The sequence below is a fragment of the Pelodiscus sinensis genome, chromosome 23 (genome assembly GCF_049634645.1).
Source record: "Pelodiscus sinensis isolate JC-2024 chromosome 23, ASM4963464v1, whole genome shotgun sequence".
Classification (NCBI taxonomy): domain Eukaryota; kingdom Metazoa; phylum Chordata; order Testudines; family Trionychidae; genus Pelodiscus; species Pelodiscus sinensis.
The window spans coordinates 16,836,469-16,853,679 of record NC_134733.1 but is presented as its reverse complement, the minus strand read 5'-3'; the positions used below and the strand labels follow the sequence as shown (position 1 = coordinate 16,853,679).

General features: G+C 51.8%; 1 protein-coding gene across 2 annotated transcripts in view; it reads left to right on the top strand.

Moving 5' to 3' along the window:
* Positions 1–17,211, top strand: part of DVL1 (dishevelled segment polarity protein 1) — a 224,459-nt gene that overhangs the window by 94,085 nt on the left and 113,163 nt on the right. For both annotated transcript variants that reach the window (XM_075906879.1, XM_075906880.1), the window contains exon 2: positions 4,550–4,619. In XM_075906879.1, coding sequence (XP_075762994.1) covers positions 4,550–4,619 — 70 coding nt within the window. The remainder of the gene's footprint in view (positions 1–4,549; positions 4,620–17,211) is intronic.

Genomic DNA, 17,211 nt, shown 5'->3' with positions numbered 1-17,211 from the left:
AAGGTTTGGGTGCCAGGGATCCTGCATCCTGGCATAACACATTGCCCAATCTCCTTCTGTTCCTTCAAATCCCTTGAAACACAACAGTCCTTTCCTTGCTAGCCGACCCTGGAGCAGAAATGGAGCAGGGAGCGAGCCAGAGGGTGGAGGCAGATGGAATGCGTCCGACTCAGAGCAAAGGTGACTGCAAATGGAGGTGAAAGCCAGACTAGACTAGATGTTCAATATCGATTAGTTGAATAGTCGAGTAACCTCATGAGTTCTTATCAGTTAGTCGACTATTCTGTAGTCCCTGGGGGCGGGGGCGGCAGCGGCAGCCAGTGCACTGTGGCCCCACGCCTGAGGAGTCCCCTTCCACTCCATGCAGGGTGCCAAGCGGGAGCTGGTCCACGAGGAGAGCCAGTTCAAAAACCAGCTCCCCTCACAGACCAGCTACCTGGTATCCTGTGCTGCTGCCTCTGATACAGAGGCAGCAGCAGCCCCTGTCCAGGTGGGTTGGGGGGGGGGGGAGAGAGAGAGAGAGAAATGCATATATTATAGCATTAACCTATAAGCTTTTAGTTATTGGATAATTCATTAATTGACTACACTATTACATCCCTAGTCTAGGCAGGGCAAAGCCAGGATAAAGGTGCAGGAAAGCAGGGAGTTCCTGACCAACATCAGGAAAGGAAATGGAGCTGGGCCACCGGAGCTTAGAGGGGCAAAAGGAGAGAGGGAAGGAGAGATTGCAGGGGACAAGGCATTTGGTCCCCAGAGGGAAGAAGGCCTGGTCCAGGCAGGAGTAAGGCTATTCTGAGGCTGCCTTCCCCCCAGCACAGTGTGTCTCTTGTGGAGTGGACTGCTGGGTGTGGGGGTTGGATGTCGGAGACTTTGGGAAGACCCATAGATGAGTCAAGTCCCCTTGTGGGCTAACTGATGTCCAAGGTTTGCTGCTGTTTTACTGCACCGCTATAAAGCAGCAAGTGGGGGACATGGAAATAAAACGGTCTGTGAAATCGACCTGGGTCACTCCCCTTCGAAGAAGCTTTTGGGGGAGGCAGGTTTTTTAATTGTATGGGGTGCCTTTAAGAAAGTGAATTAGAGGCTGTCCCACGGAGAGTGAAATTGACCCGCTTAGTCTCTTGCTTACAGGCGTAGGTGCCTCCTTCCTGCATGGCCAGTGTGGTGCACTGCAGTGCTACTTCTCCTGGGGCAGTTGAGACGCTGGAGCTGGAACACCAGCAGAAAATGAAATCTTGGCCCCTCTGGATCTGGGATCCTACCTTTGTTCTCCTGGCAGCCTGCGCAGACAGCACTGTGAGGAGAGGAAGGGCTGTCTCTCTCCCCACACACAGCTGTTCTCTCTTCAGCAGCTGTGGGCAGGGACACTGTCTTGCTGTGCTGCGGGATTGCGTAAGGGGGTAGAGAATGGGAGGCAAAGCGTGGAGATTTGATACTGGCGTAGCATTCACTTCTAGGTTGTCCAGGTTGGACCTCCCTGGTTTGGCACCCTCGGAACCTCGCTGGTCCTGAATGAGGGAATTTGCCGGATTAGGGGAGGTCCCCTGCCCCAGGGCTTCCAGGATACATCCTATGGCTGGCTGCACTCTAGCCCCACTGCCACTGGGCTGCAGCCCTGCTGCAGGACTTGGGGTCGGGTTGCTGACGCCAGCCAGCTGGGGCTCTTTGGGACGGAGCTCCCCAGCCACCGCAGCCCCACTTCTGGCCCACCTGGCTGAGGCTTCTTGGGGATGGGACTCCGCCGCTGCTGCGCTCAGCTGGGGATGGGGCTCACTGGCTGCTGGGGGCCCCGCTGCTGCCACATCCCGCCAGGGCTCGCCTGCGACTCGGCTCTGCAGCTGCCCAGCTTCTGCCGTGTCAGGAGGGGGCTCCGCAGGAATGGGGCTTGCCGGTCCCATAGTTGCCCTGCCTGGCTGGGGAGCTCCAGTGCTGGGGCTCACCAGTCTGATGGTGGGGCTCCCTTCTGCTGGATTGCCAGAGTGGTTCACATTCCTGGCTGCCGGGGCTCTCTGGTCCAGCCACGTCCATGATCCTGCTGGACCACGGATGTTGCCGGACAGTCCTGAATGTAAGAGGTTCCACCTGCAGTGTAAGGCTTTGCCTGCACTTAAAAGCTCAAAGCGCAGCTGTAGCACCACTTTAAACTGTCAGTGTGGCCATGGCATGAGCGTGGGAAGAAAGCTCTCCCAGTGCTTTGTGTAAAGCACTTCCAAAGAGTGCTAGAGACACGGCTCCCAGCACATAGTCGGGTTCACACGGGCGCTTTACAGCACTGGGAACATGTGTTTTCACACCCCTGATCCAGAAAGTTACAGTGCTGTAAAGTGCCAGGGTAGACTTAGCCTCAGTACTAACTAGAAGTCGATGCCCTGTTATCTGCTTTGTGGCCTATTCGTAGGGCCCTATCAAATTCCTGGTCCCTTTTGGTCAGTGTCACAGACCTAAGGTTTTATAAATGATATGTTTCGTGATTTCAGCTACTTAAACCTAAAATTTCACAGTGTTGTATTTGTAGGAGTCCTGACCCATGAGGCAGTTGTGGGGAGGTGGCAAGTTTATTGTGTATGTGTTGTGGGCGGGGCGGTACTGTTACCCTTATTTTTGTGCTGCTGCGGGGGTAGGGAGGGGGTGGCGGCGCTGCCTTCAGAGCTGGGCAGCTGGAGATCAGTGGCTGCTGGCTGGGAGCCAGCAGCGGTGCAGAAGCAAGGATGGCATGGTGAGTATTGCCACCTGCATTTCTATGCATCTGCTTGCGAAGCTGGGGCCTCAGTCAGCAGCCGACACAGTCAGGCCACCCAGCTCCAAAGGCAGCACAGAAGTACGAGTGGCAATACCCCAGCCCTTCTAACATACGTTAGGACCCCCAATGTGAGGAACACTGGTGTCCCCTATGATGTCTGTTTAGCATAGGTAAGGCCCTACAAATTTCACAGCTGTGAAAAATGTGTCTCAGACCATGAAATAAGTCCTTCCCCGGGAAATCGGATGTCTTCCTGTGCCTAGGAGTGCCCCATCCAAGGGGGCTTCTTAGCTCCTACTAGGCAGTAGAGGGACAGGACTTGCTCATCTCCTGCATAGCTGCTGGGGGTGAGGAGAGACCAGGCAGATCCGCCTCTGCTGCCTCCCTCTGCTGCAGGATGCTCTGTTCCTGGGGGAAAGGGGTGCAGCGCCTTCTGCAGCCGTGAAGAGAGAGAACAAGTGTTGCCCCTCCCAAGCAGGCCAGGACTAGCAGTGAGGAGCCCAGGGAAAATCAGACCCACCACCCCGTCTTGGAACCCCCCGTGGCTGCAGGAAACTGTGGTTGCAGCCTTCAGAATCCAGCACAGAAGTGAGGATGGCAATCCCATGACCCCTCCACAGCCGGTTTGTGACCCTTCCCCCTCTCGCCACGATCTCCTTTTGGGGTGTGACCCACCGGCTACGATCCTGTGAAATTTTAGTTTTTAAACTGCTGAAGATGTGAAATTTACCGATTTTTCAAACCTAGTATCGAGTAAAAGCACATGAGCCTAGATGCCATGGTCCTGGGAGTGTTTTCCATGGCTGTGAATTTGGTAGGGCCCTCCCTGTGTGAAATGCGTCTCGTGTTCTCTCTCTGCGCTTGAGCCAAAGCATTTTGAAGTCCGTGAAAAGCCTTCAGTGGTTTTGAGTCTGTAACTCGTAATCCAGGCTCCTCCTTGGTGCTTCGGTCGCTCTCACAAACCCAACTAAAATGTGTGCCTGGCCCTTTGCAAGCCTGCTCATATGCCTTCATAACGGGTGGCGGCCACAGCTTGATGCTCATCTTGGCCTTTCTCCCAGATTCCACAATCACTAAGATAAACAGTCCCCAGCTGAAATAACATTTACCGAGACTTCACCTCTGCACATCCTGGACTCTGTAGCCAGAGGGGAGCGGACAGCTTGTCCAGTAGACACATTCACTGACCTGGCCAGCGTTTTTTACCCAATAGATGAATAGCTGTCTTCTAGATGCCAGGAAATGCATCAGAGCCAGCACGATTCTTTCTATTGCACTAGATGGCTTAGGACAAGGGTGGGGAAACTTTTTTTGTGTCGGGGGCAGCTGACCCACAGAAAAATCAGTCGGGGGCCACTTACAAGTGAGAAACAAAAAAGAAAAACCAAATCCTCACGGATGAGACTCTCCCCCATATTCTCCTTGCACACCAGAGCCTATGGGGGCCAGGCTAGGAGATCTTGTATGCTGCAGCCCCATGGTGGGACAGTGCAAGGAGCTGGAATGCAAGGTGGGCTCTGCAGTGCTGGGGAAACCCCAAGCCTGGGGGGCTGAATCCAGGCAAGCCAGGGGTGGGTTGCGACTCCTGGGTCTTATGTTCCCCACTCCTGACTCAGGAGATGAACAGAACAAAAAGCAGAGGAGTACAGTTATGCCCCCTAAAGGCCTGGAGCATTACTTACAGTGGATGATCTCAGTGCTACATTGGGATGACCAGAGCAAAGAACAGTTCTGATGTCAAGGATTAGAACCTGTTAAAAGCTGCCTCCGATGCTGATACAAGCTCTCGATGGTTTTATTTTTCAGGGTGGTGAAGGAAGAGATCTCGGATGACAATGCAAAGCTACCGTGCTTCAACGGAAGAGTGGTGTCCTGGGTAGGTTGGTCTGCATGTCTGTGTACATGTGCTGCGCGGTGGCTCGGATCTAGATCAGCTTGGATATGTGCATAGCTGGAAAGCACTGGCCACATGCCAGCAAACCAAATCAGGCTATCACGGTGCAGGAATGTTCGTCTCCTCCCTGCCAAGACTCTCTAGTTGTTCGAGGCACTGTCTCAAAGTCTGCTTTTTAAGAACGTATGTGCCTTTGCAAGAGTGTGGTCATCTGTGAAGAGCAACAAAAATAATTAAAGGTCTAGAGAACATGACCAATGAGGGAAGACTGAATGAATGGGGGTTGTTTAGTTCGGAAAAGAGACGACTGAGAGGGGGCATGATAGCAGTTGTCAAGTACCCAAAAGGGTGTTACAAGGAGGAGGGAGAAAAATTATTCTCCTTAATCTCTGAGGATAGGACAAGAAGCAATGGGCATAAACTGCAACAAGGGAGGTTTAGGTTTGACATTAGGAAAATTTTCCTAAGTGTCAGGGTGGAAAAAAACTGGAATAAATTGCCTAGGGAGGTTGTGGAATCTCCATCATTGGAGATATTTAAGAGCAGTTTAGACAAACACCTGTCAGGGGCAGTCTTCATGGTGCTTGGTCCTGCCGTGAGGGCAGGGGACTGGACCTGATGACCCCTCGAGGTCCCTTCTAGTTCTCGTATTCTAAGATTCTATGATTCATGTGGGAATAGCTTCACTTACATGAGTGATCACACAGCCACCAGTGGGGCTGTTTGCATGAATAGGGTTACCCATAACTTTGTGGAATTGGGCCCAGGCTAAGTCAGTAGAATTGAGTATAATTGTTTCTTTAGGCCACAATTTTCAAAAACAAGATGTGGAGGTGGCAGTTCAATTAGTGGCCTCATTTTCAAAAGTGCCAGGCACGAAGGAATTGTCTAAACTCCAAATATATTCTGCATTGCAAAAATCAGGCTGTTTGTGATGTGTCTAAATATCCATGATTGAAAATGTTACCTTTTAAATTATAAGCTACTTGCTTGTCATTCTTATTTCCAGAAGCATCCAGCTTGTCAGTGGCAAGACTTAATTCAATTTAGGAGGATCTCTGTGTTTTTGCTTGTGACTGCAAACTGGACAAATGCGTACTGATTAGGTTTTCAGTTGCTATTTCAGATTGATTTTTCTGCATTTTTTGGGGGAAGGAGGTGTTTCTAATTTGCAATAACTTCAGTATTGTACCTTTGTCTCAAAACTCTGATCTTCAGATCCATTCCTCCCTCCTAATTCAGTTTGGAATGTTTTCAGCTCCACAAGTGTGGAAAGGGGAGAAGAAAACTACATTTTATTTTTGCTGCACTAGAACTTCAAAAAACGATCAAAGGGATTTTTTTTAACACTTTATGTTCCACCCTCTAAAGCAGGGGTCCCCAGCACGGTGCCCGCAGGCCGCCCGCCCGCTGGGGCATTTATGTGCGCCTGCCTAGCGCCACCCCTGGGCAACCCGGCAGCCCCGCATGGTGCCCACCACCCAAAAAGTTAGGGGACTACTGCTCTAAAGAAAGCATCTGAGAGAATGTGCATTCCAGAGCTATGGAGTAAATACTGTCTAATTCATAGAAGGGAAAGTGTGAAGTGTAGTGAGAAATGTGCTGGCGCATAACAAAAGAATAGGTGCATCCTTTTGTCCATTGTACATGACTTATGATAGGTAGAGTTCTGTTGGGTAAGTCTGTCTGTCTGATTTTTGGAGGGGAGCAGTTTTAAACCTGCTTTGATAGCTATTGATCTAGAAGAAGCTTTTTTTTTTTCATTTAAATACATGTGTACTAGGGGATTTACCTGGCATTTCTCAGGTCCATAACTGAAATAACTTTTGTTTTTCTTCATTTAAATCATTGCTCTGGAGTGGGACTGGGGAGGAAGGTTTCACTATGTAGGCTGCCCCGGGGAGAAGACAACCTCAGCAGCTTGGGGCCAGGTGAGAAGTGTCTGTCTATATCTGCTGTAGCTACAGCGTGTACAGCCAGAAAAGGGATGCCAGCTGGGGGATGGACGGATGCACAGATAGGCAGACACACAAGCAGACAAACTCTCTCAAGTATATAGCACATAGCTGTCCATTTCTTCCCCCTCTTCCCCTTGCTGTCCCAATGAGATTATAGCTGTTCCAGTCATCATCTCTGGCACTTTGCTGCCCCCTGTGGTCATTATACAGTATAACTGTCCCTGCTAGCAGACCTCTCCCTTTTTATTTTATGAGAAACAGTTCCATTCCAGGCACATCCCATTGTCCAGGCACAACCAAACCCTGACCTTGCTTTACGTTACGATACGAGGAAGCTGCCTACCAAATTCAGTGGTCCTAGCTCTTAGTGTTTCTTGAACAAACAGACTCAGAGACAGACACACAAACTCTCTCAAATGTAGAGTCATGCCTGGAGGCATCAGACAAGATTTGGGCCCCATTGTACTAAGCACAGTGCATACACACGTACACACAATGGGAGATTGTCTATTAAGACGATAAGAGACAAAGTCAGGCAAAGGGTAGGAGGGGGGAGAGGGGGCGTGACGTGACTTTCCCAGAGATATAGAGCAGATGAGTGGCGGAGTTGGAAATAAAGCTCAGATCTTCTGAGTGCCAACCTAGTTCCCCATCCCCCAATCCACACATCTCTCATATTCTTGTTTCTCTTAATCAGTGTGATACAAAGGCCCTTTTGTAGCTGTCTAATTGTAGCTATGACTTACAATCTGCTGCGTGTTATATCTATCTGCAGCCCTCCAGGATGCTTTCCATCCTGTGCACGGGTGACTGGCTCTCAGGGCGGCACTGAGCAGTGAGAAGCCAGGCTGAGAGAGACTCTCATTGCATAGCTGGTTTGTCCGGCCCTGTACCCAGCTCTGCCAATGGATTGTGGTTGGCTTGGCAGCAATACAGAACCAATCTTCCCTGAGGCTTACCATGCAAGATACCCTCCTGCCCGGCTGGGAAACGGCTTGGCGGTTTAGAGGCCGGAACTGTGCCATGTTTTTGTTTGTCAGACCATTTTAGGAAGCTGTCGCTGTGATTCGCTGTAAGTTTGTAACTCTCAGGGGACAGCTGACAGTGACGTGCCTTTCACTGCCAGGGAGGGGCTCTTCTGAGCCTTAAGTTCTGGGGGCTTTTCCTTTTTATGGCAAAAAGGCTCTAACAAGCCAATGCCTGTTTACGGTCCTCTTTGAGACTATTCAGCCTCTGTGAGAGGCCAGATAACCTCCTGTTGGTACCGAGCTGAAGATGAGAATGCTAATGAATGCATAAGAGTCGGCCTGTAATTTAATACTGATTGCATAACAAGGAGCAGTTGTCCCAAGCCCCTCAATACCGAAATCTGGAAGGGGTGGGGGGTACCATTCGCCCCTGCACACCCGAACAACACAAGCTCTGTGCAAGACTCCAAAGAAGGGCTTACGTTGGACTTGTGTGACGTCCGTTTGCCCCTCTGCCCCATTCTGAGCGTCTAAATACAAGGCACAAACAAACGTGCTGTTCAGATCTTGGCTGTGACCGGTGTGTCTGACAGGAATTGCCAAGGATTCACTACGGGTTGGACCTCCCTGGTCCAGCACCCTGGGAACCTGACTGGTCCCAAATGAGGGGATTTGCTGGACCGGGGGAGGTCTCTTCCCTCATGACCTGTGCTGCCCCCAGGCTAGGGCTCCAGCTCAGCCCCACTGCTCCCCCAGTCTCCTGGGGCTCTCCAGCCACTGCTGGGAACGGAGCACCTAGGCCAGAGCTCTGCAGCCAGAGCCAGGACCAGAGTTCCCTCACTGCCACTGGGGATGGAGCTCCCCGGCCACTAGGGCCACAACGGGGCCAAGGCCGGAGCTCCTTGACTGCTACCCTGGCTGTCGCCTGGGGCTGGAGCTCCTTAGCCCCTGGGGCCAGAACTCCCCACCACTTCCATCTGCACCCCCCCCCTCAGCACGAGTCTCCCGGCTGAGTCAGCCCCTCCCTCGTCCTCATGCTCCTGTCCCACTGCCAGACCTCCCTGTTCCTGGGCTCTGTGGCCCTGGCTATGGCTATGGCTATTGCTGGACCAGAGAGGCCTGATGTAGGGAAGTACAACCTGTACCAAGCGTGCTCCGTGACATTTGTTACTCCAGTCTGTGGGGCTGGTAGGTAGCCAGTGTCTCCAGGACTGCCCAGAGTTAATAAGTAGTCAAACACATTGCTCTAGGGTTATTTTAATGAGGAGAATCCAAGCAGGCAGGTTCATCTGGACCCAGCAGTAATGCCAAAGAGACTTATACTCCAGCCATTGCCGGCTGTCTGCCATGAGCCATTCAGTGCAGCTGGCTGTGTGGGGATGGACTTTGAACCCTCTAGTGTACGGGTCAAAATCTCTAGCTGGTGTAAATGACCCTAGCTCCGTTGCTTTCAGCTGAGCTCTGCTGAATTTTATAGCAGTAGAGGATCCGGCCTCCACTTATATTTCTCCTGCCCCAAAGAGAGCACCGGGGCCTAACATATTTCAGGACCTTAGTTGTCTCGCCAGAAACACCACTGAGGAAACCTGTCTCTGCATCATTCACAACCTCCCTGGGCTGCTCAGAGAGAGGCTGGGCCTGTTGGCGCGAAGACGTGGCTGTAACAGTCAAAGGAGCCCCAGGTGGCATGGCGTAACCTGCAGTGGAAGGCCCGGGGGCTGTCTGTAGTGGAAGGAACGTGCCATGTGTTTTTGAAATGTCCGCTCGTTTGCGGGAGGGGGGAGCGTTGTTGATGAAATACTGGTGCGTCTGCGTCAGCCAATACCGGACGTAATGCCTGACTGAGAGAAAGCGGCTACTCGTGTTCGTTTTGGGCTCGGGACGGCTCCTGTGTGCGGCTGATTGAGTTTCGCAGTTCTCGTTTGCGAGAGCAGGATTGGGCCTGTCGACGAGTTTGTCGTAGCTCTGGTCCACAGTGTCCTGTTTTAAAAGGGACACCTTTTAAACGGTTCGGTCGCTGTAATCCTACAGTCCCGTTTTGGCAAAGCACATGCTGTGGGGTAAATCCACCTGGGCTCGCAGAGCATTTAACCCGGGGTTGACCCTCAAACGTACGTTCAAAGGCTGTACGGAATGGGGACTGCTAATGTTAAAATGGCTGCAGCCCAAAGTGGGAACGTTCCCCAGGCTTTAAACAGTTGGGATGTCAAATCCCAATTAATCATTTAACTGGTTAAGCATTAGGCTGATCTAACTGTTAACTGGTTAACCCACTAAGCAGGATCCAGGCTGGGGACTGCTTCTGCTCAGCTGGAGCAGCCACTAACCCTCCACTGGGGCTGGCTGCCGGCTCTCGGCCCTTGCCAGAGCAGCCCCTGCCTGAGGGGCATCCATGCCTGCCACAGACAGGGGTTGCTCGGGACGAGAAGAGCTCCTGCCCACAGTGGGCCCCTGTAGGGCTGGAGCAGGTTCCCCCCCCCATCTGTGGCAGATGGGGAGCTGCTCCAGCCCCCATCGGTTACTGGTTAACCAGAACTGGAAAGCATTACCCACTTTTAGGGTGATGCTTACCGGTTAACCGTGTAACCAGTTCGCCCATTAAATAGTCACGTAAAAGCAAAATACAAGCCAGCACTTTGTCTCCGAGAAATGTTGATTTAAAAAGCTGTTTATATAGGGCCCATGCAGTTTGCTTTGTGTTCCGTCCTTGTGGCCCTGAAGCCCTTGATGACTAATTTTTCAAAGCAGACTAGAGGATTTAGGTAGTGAAATCCTTAGATGGCTTTGAGAAGCTCAGCTACTATCCCCACAAGTGTGTTGTTACAAATCCTTGATGCTAGCAAGTAATCAAGGGAGTAACTAAGCAAGAAGGGACTATTTCAAATATCTGCCTTCATAAAATCTCTATTTGTGCTACATAGAAAAAGTAACTGTTCCTGTTTTGCAAGCGTGGGCTTTTTTTTTTTTTTTTTTTTTGCATTGGAGAATAAAGCAAACATTAAATGCTGATGATCCAGTCAGGCCAGCAGGCTAGAGACAGACAGGAGACATCTGGATAACGCAGGGGCCCTGTTCTGTTTGGGTTCCAGGACTGTGCCCATCATTGTGGTGTCTGAGGCTGTGTCTACACTGCCACTTTCAGTGCTAAAACTTTAGTGGTTCAGGGGTGTGAAAAAAACACACTTCAGAGCGATAAAAGTTTTAGCATTGAAAAGCACCTGTGTAGACAGTGCTCTGGCTGATAAAGCTACAGTCCCTTCTTTGGGGTGTCTTTTTATCTCGGGGAGAGCTCTTCTCCAGCAGTAGAAAGTGACTGCCCTGCCCTTCACACAGCGCTATGGCAGCAGCACTGTAACGTGTGAAGTGTAGACATATGAGTGCCTGATGGTGCTCTTCTCTCTGAGCGGGTAACAAGGTTCTCTCTAATTTTTTCCATCCGTGTATAGAATAAATTTTGTTATTTTCCCCACGGCATGCACGGATGTGCACCACCACCAGTAGAAACATACGCTGCTGGCTCTGGGAACTGTGAGTGTGCGCTAATTAGCGGAGTGACGCCTGAATCACTTCTGGGTGGCCGCCCCAGTGCACCGCTTCCGGGGAACACTGGTGGGTCCTGAACTCGTGTTAATAGACACTGCCTGGTTGGAGGCCTGTTCTTTTGCCTAAGCACGGGAGGGAGCTAACGGTCCAGTAAATCTCTTCCCCATAGCAAGAGACATCAACCACCCTGTCATGCTTAAATGCCAGCTTGCTGGATTACGTGCTGCTTACCCCGCTTGTCCCTGAATTTGCAGCTGTGCTGCTTTGCCCTCAGTCTTGCTGCCAGAGGTGCCTGCATGCTACTGCGTTACAGCCCCTGTGCTGAGGCAGGAAGCGGAGTGCCCCGGCCCGCTCTCCCTGAGCCCTGTGTGGCTTGGGCCAGGGCTGGACTTGAAGCGGAGCCCAGCGGGCTGGGAGATGGGTAACAGGGCCAGCAGAGCAGGCTGCTGGGTTGCTCGAGACTCGCCACCGCGGTGAATGCAGGGGGACCAGACTCCTGCTTGCCTCGCTGTGCCAGCCCTACCCCAGTATGCCCCAAGGCCACCCTTGGCCCTGCAGCTAACATGGGGGACCATCCATTCATGAAGACGTGAGTTGTGCTCAAACAACCTCATGACACCATCTATGCGTTTTGTTAGTTTAGTCTCTAAGGTGCTGCCAGACTACTGGTAAGTGTTTTAAGTGTTTTCTATAGGATGGTTCAGGTGGCTGCTGCAGGGTCCCCCAAAGTGCAGGGCCTGGAGCGGCCACTTCAAACCATCCTGTGGGTGGGATGGCTCTGGGTGCAGGAGTGTGAAGGGCTCTGGCTGGGGGTGTGGGTGCTAGGATGGGGTTGGGGTTGAGGAGCTCAGGGCTGGGACAGAGGGTTGGGGTGCAAGGGCTCTGGGGTGGGACTGGGCAGGAGTAATTTGGGGTGTAGGAGGGGTGCTCCAAGTTTGGGGAGGAGCTCTGGGCTGGGGGTGTGGGCTTTGGAATGGGGCCGGGGATGAGGACTTTGGGGTGCAGGTGGGGTTCAAGGGGGGACAGGATAGGGGCCTAGACTTACCTGGGTGGCTCCCAGCGGGGATGGACTCCTTTCTGCCGCAGCAATGGTTTGGTGAGAGTTCTCTCACCCTGCTACAGTCCTGAGCCCCTGCTTGGGGCTTTATGGGAAGTCACATGGTTGCACAGCTTGGGGGAAGATATGGCCATCACCCTACTTTACAAGTAGAGAACTGAGGCACAGGAGTGCAGTGACTCACCTGGGGTGACGCTAGGAACCTCTGGGATTTGAATGCAGCTCTCCTGCATCCCGACCCAGTTCCCAGTCCAAAGTCGTCCTTCCCCTTTCTTATACTGGGGATGGAAAAATGTAGTCGATTAACCAACTAACGGATAAGCAAAAGCTTATTGGTTAATGCTCTAGGCTACACGCATTTCCCCCCTCCCCACTTGCCAGTACATTTTTTAGCAGGCTGGCCAGGAGGCCGGCTCAGTCCTGGCTTGCGACAGGTCCAGGACCTACCCCCGCTGCAGCTCTGCATTTAAAGTATATTAGGAGCCGGGCAGGCAGGGACCCCAGCTCACGCCGGGTCCGGGAGTTCAGCTGTCCCCATGACAGGAGCTGCTGCCACCCTGCGCTGCTGTCTCTATCAGAGGCAACAGCATGGGGCGGCAGGCGGAGCCGGTCCACAAGGGGAGCTGTTTTTTAAACTGGCTCCCTGCGTGGACCAGCTCCCACCTGGCACCCCATGCTGCTATCTCTGATACAAAGGCAGCAGTGCGGAGTGGCAGCGACTTTCTCAGGAGCAAAGCTGGAGCACACTGGCTGCCAGCCCCGCCCCCAGGGACTATAGAATGTCAACTAACCAATAAGAATTCGTGAGGTTACTCAACTATTCAATTAACCGATATTTAACATTCCTGTCTTAAACCGGAGCCTCACCACCAGAGGGGCTGCTTGAAGGAGGAGTGAATTTTTTGAGCTTAATGTTTGATTTATTTTTTTGAGCCTTCTAATGGGCTCTTGATTAGTAGCACTGGAATGTGACGGGGAAACGCTGCGGCTCATTGAAAGGAAACAAAGCGAGACTAAAAATCCTACCAGTCTCCAACGATTTAGACATCAAGATGTACTTGAAAAAATAGAAACAAACGTCAAAAGCTTTCTGTTTTAATTGGGCTCATGAAAAATGTCGGTGACGGTCTTTTCTGCCAGCTAAGGTAGGCTGTGCGTGAACTGTCACAAAGGGGGCGTTTTGATGTTGCTGTTAAACACAGAGGGCCCAGTCCTGTGAGGTGCTGAGCATCAATGGCATAACTCCCAATGATTTATCTAGTGCCGAATCAGGCTCTGCAAGCCTCCTTCTGTGCCATGGACTTCTATGGGAGCAGGACAATGTAGGATGAGTGGCAAGGGATTGGTGCCTGGCAGGATCGGGGCCTGATCTTTAACCCATTTCATAAAGTTCATGAGTTCTCATGGCTGGATGAGATACTGAGAAACCCCTTTGTCAGACCTGACGGGGAAAGCCTGGAGTGACCCCTGGTCTCTCTTTACAGACAAGATCAGGAATATCCATGTTGCCCTAGTACTATTTCATCCATTCAGAGACCTTCAAGCCTCCCGTCTGTGGGTTATGGGGGGCACCTGCAACGGCCGCCATTCTCAGCCTGAGAGCAAAAATGCAGTAGGACCTTCTGAGCAGTGGAAAACGTGGGATTTCCTTCAAGGGAGAAGCAGAGGTGGTGTCCCTATGTGGTGGGGTAGGGGGTAGCACAGCACGGTTCTAACCGTGCAGAGCGCCATGTGGACAGGCCGGTGATGCAAAGACCCTTCTGCAGGATCGGGACCTTAACCGCTCGTTCTGTGTATACCTGGGAGTACAGGCAGTCCCCGACTTACGCAGATCCGACTTACGTTGGATCCACACTTACGAAGGGGGCTTTTCTCGCCCCGGAGCTCGCGGGCGGCGGAACCGCCCAGAGCGCAGCGGTCCCGCCACCGCGTCCTCCGGGGCGAGAAAAGCTGCTCCGGGTCTCCCTGGTGTGCTGGGGGGAACTCCCCAGCACAGCAGGGAGACCCGAGCAAAGCCACACAGGCGGTGGGACCCCGCTGCCCGTGTGGCTTTGCTCCTTTGCCCCGGAGCAAAGCCGCAGAGGCGGGGGACCCCGCCGCCTGTGCGGCTTTGCTCGGGTCTCCCTGCTGTGCTGGGGGGGAGTCCCCCAGCACAGCAGGGAGACAGGAGCAAAGCCGCAGAGGCAGCGGGACCTTTGCGCCTCCGCGGCTTTGCTCGGGTCTCCCTGGTCTGCTGGGGGGGGGAGGGGGTGCAGCTAGTGCGGCCCCCCTCCCCCAGCAGACCAGGCTTTTGTTGCAGGACGCCTGTGGTAGAGCAGGTGGGGTGCTGCCGGGTTGGTCCTGCGGGGACCTACCCGGCAGTGCCCCAGCTGTTCTGTCCCAGGAGTCCAGATTCAGCCGCTGTTGAAACTGATCAGCGGCTGATTCCAGGAAGCCGGGGGCAGAGCAACTCTGCCTAGGGCTTCCTGTAGTCAGTCGCTGATCAGTTTCAGCAGCGGCTGAATCTGGAGCCAGTTCCGACTTACATACAAATTCAACTTAAGAACAAACCTATAGTCCCTATCTTGTACGTAACCCGGGGACTGCCTGTATTCCATACGGAATTACATTCCAGGGGCTTTAAGGCTGCACATTTTTAGTAGGAAAGGCTGAATTTCAGATTGCCCGCTGCTTTGTGCAAGCATGTTACATGGGATGGCATAGCATTTCTCGACATGGGGGTTAATTAGTATGAATTCATGCGTCTATACAGATCTTTGAATCTGTCAGTGGCTGAAAGGTCTCCTGGAAGGTCATCCAGAAAGATGAGTTGCAAGGAAGAAGTCACAAACCCAACTTTTAAAGAATTAAATCCCATGGAAAAGGAACCGCTTATGAAAAGCAGTGTTTGCAGCTCCGAGAAACGTTGTGTCTGTTTCTGAAATAGTTTCCTGCATTGATTTCAACTTTCCTAAGCTACTGAAACTCCCAGGAAGAGTCTTAGGCTCTGTCTAGACTACAGGCTTCTTTCGGAAGAAGTTTTTCTTGGAAGAGATCTTCTGGAAAAACTTCTGCTGAAAGAGCGCTTCCATACTGCAAAAGTGCATCGAAAAAATGATCTGCTTTTTCAAAAGAGATCATCCAGACTGAATGGATGCTCTCTTGCATGTAAGCTGTGATTGCTATGAATGGAATGACTACCAGGGCACCTGTGCTTTTTCCTCGTTCCTTTTCTTCCGAAAGAACTGCCTCTTCTCCATCCACACACAACTGTTTGCGAAAGAGCTCTTTTGCAAAAAGACTTCCTCGTAGAAGAGGATTACCAATGCAGGAAAAACCCTTCTGTTCTTTTTATTTTCTTGCCGAAGAATGCAATTGCAGTGTGGATGTTCCTCAAGTTTTGTCGGAAAAATGGCCATTTTTCTGACAAAACTCTGTAGTGCAGGCCTACCCTTATTTCTGTCTGGGCTTGTAAGGATCTTAGTAGAGCTGGATTGTGCATGACTCCTCTGAACCCACAAGCCAAACCTTGTAGGGGATGCTCATCACTAAAGGCTAGTCTAGACTTGATAAATTTGACACTGTTACTCTGGACTTGAATAAAGACATTAACTGATTGGTGCATTACAAAGCCAATTTCTCCTGCCTTTGACACCCACATATTCACATCAAGAGCTATGAATGAGACACATCCAGTCCATTTAATTAGATTAATGAACACGGCACTTCTACAATTGACAGGCACTTCTTTTGCTGTTATATAGACTGTGGATTCTGTTATTTTCACTTCATCTCATCTGATAAAGTGGGTCTTAGCCATGGAAGCTCATGACGCTGAATATTTTTGTTAGTCTCTAAGGAGCCCCAGGTTGACTCGTTATTTTCCAAAACAATGATTCCAGAATGCTTATCCCAGAATCCAGTGGATTAAATTTAATTGGGAAAAGGCACCTGATTCTGGCTAGGGATGTAAGCAAGGAGTCGACTAGTCAACTACCAAGTAAGCCTCGGCTTATCGCTTAGTCTAGTCGACAACTCGCATTTCTCCTCCCTCCTTGCCGTCTCTGCCGTGATGCCTGCCCTCCCCCTGCGCTGCTGCCTCTGATATCAGAGGGCAAGGGGAGCAGGGGAGGCTGCCGCACAGCAGCCTCTGTCTGCAGCAAGCCTGGGTCTGCCATGGGCGAAGGCTGCTCCAGCAGCAGCCCCTGTCTGTGGGGGGGTCCCAACAGACAGGGGCTGCTGCTGGAGCAGCCCCTGTCCACAGCCAGCCCGGGCTGCTGCAGACAGAGAGGCTGCTGTGCAGTAGCCTCCCCTTCTCCCACCCCCGGATTCCTGACAGACAGGGACTGCTTCCGCCCCGCGCTGCTGTCTCTGTATCTGCAGCTGGTCTGCATGGGGAACTGATTTTTAAACTGGCTCCCCTCATGGACAGGCTCCCGCCTGGCACCCTCCATTGCTGCCTCTGATACAGCGGCAGCAGCATGAGGTGGCAGGGGGCTCCCCAGGAGTGGGGCTGGAGCACACTGGATGCTGGCGCCGCCCCTGGGTACTATAGAGTAGTCCACTAACCAACAGGAATTCATGCAGTTAGTCAACTATTCTCTTACCCGATAGCTAACCTCCCTAATTCTGGCATAAGAGTTTTATAATTAGTTTGGTAAATTTCCAACTGTGGACAAACCCTTGACTGTTCCAGACTTTTCTTCCATTCCATGTGCTGATAAGGTAAAACCCCACTGAAGAGCTGGGGATTATGCTGGCTAGCTTGAGCTAGTCTTTGTTTGCAAATTGTTTTTTTCTTACATTGTTTGTCGTCCCCTTACCAAAGCCTGCTAATAAGTGCTAAATGTGATGGTGATGAGGTTAGCGCTGCACCACCTTTGTCACTTTTGGTGGTGTTGATACTTATAAGGCCAAGAGGCAGGGGATAGCTCAATGGTTTGAGCATTGGCCTGCTAAACCCAGGGTTGTGAGTTCAATCCTTGAGAGAGGGGCCCTTTAGGGATCTAGGGTAAATCTGTCAGGGATGATACTAGGTCCTGCTGTGAATGCAGGGGACTGGACTTGAT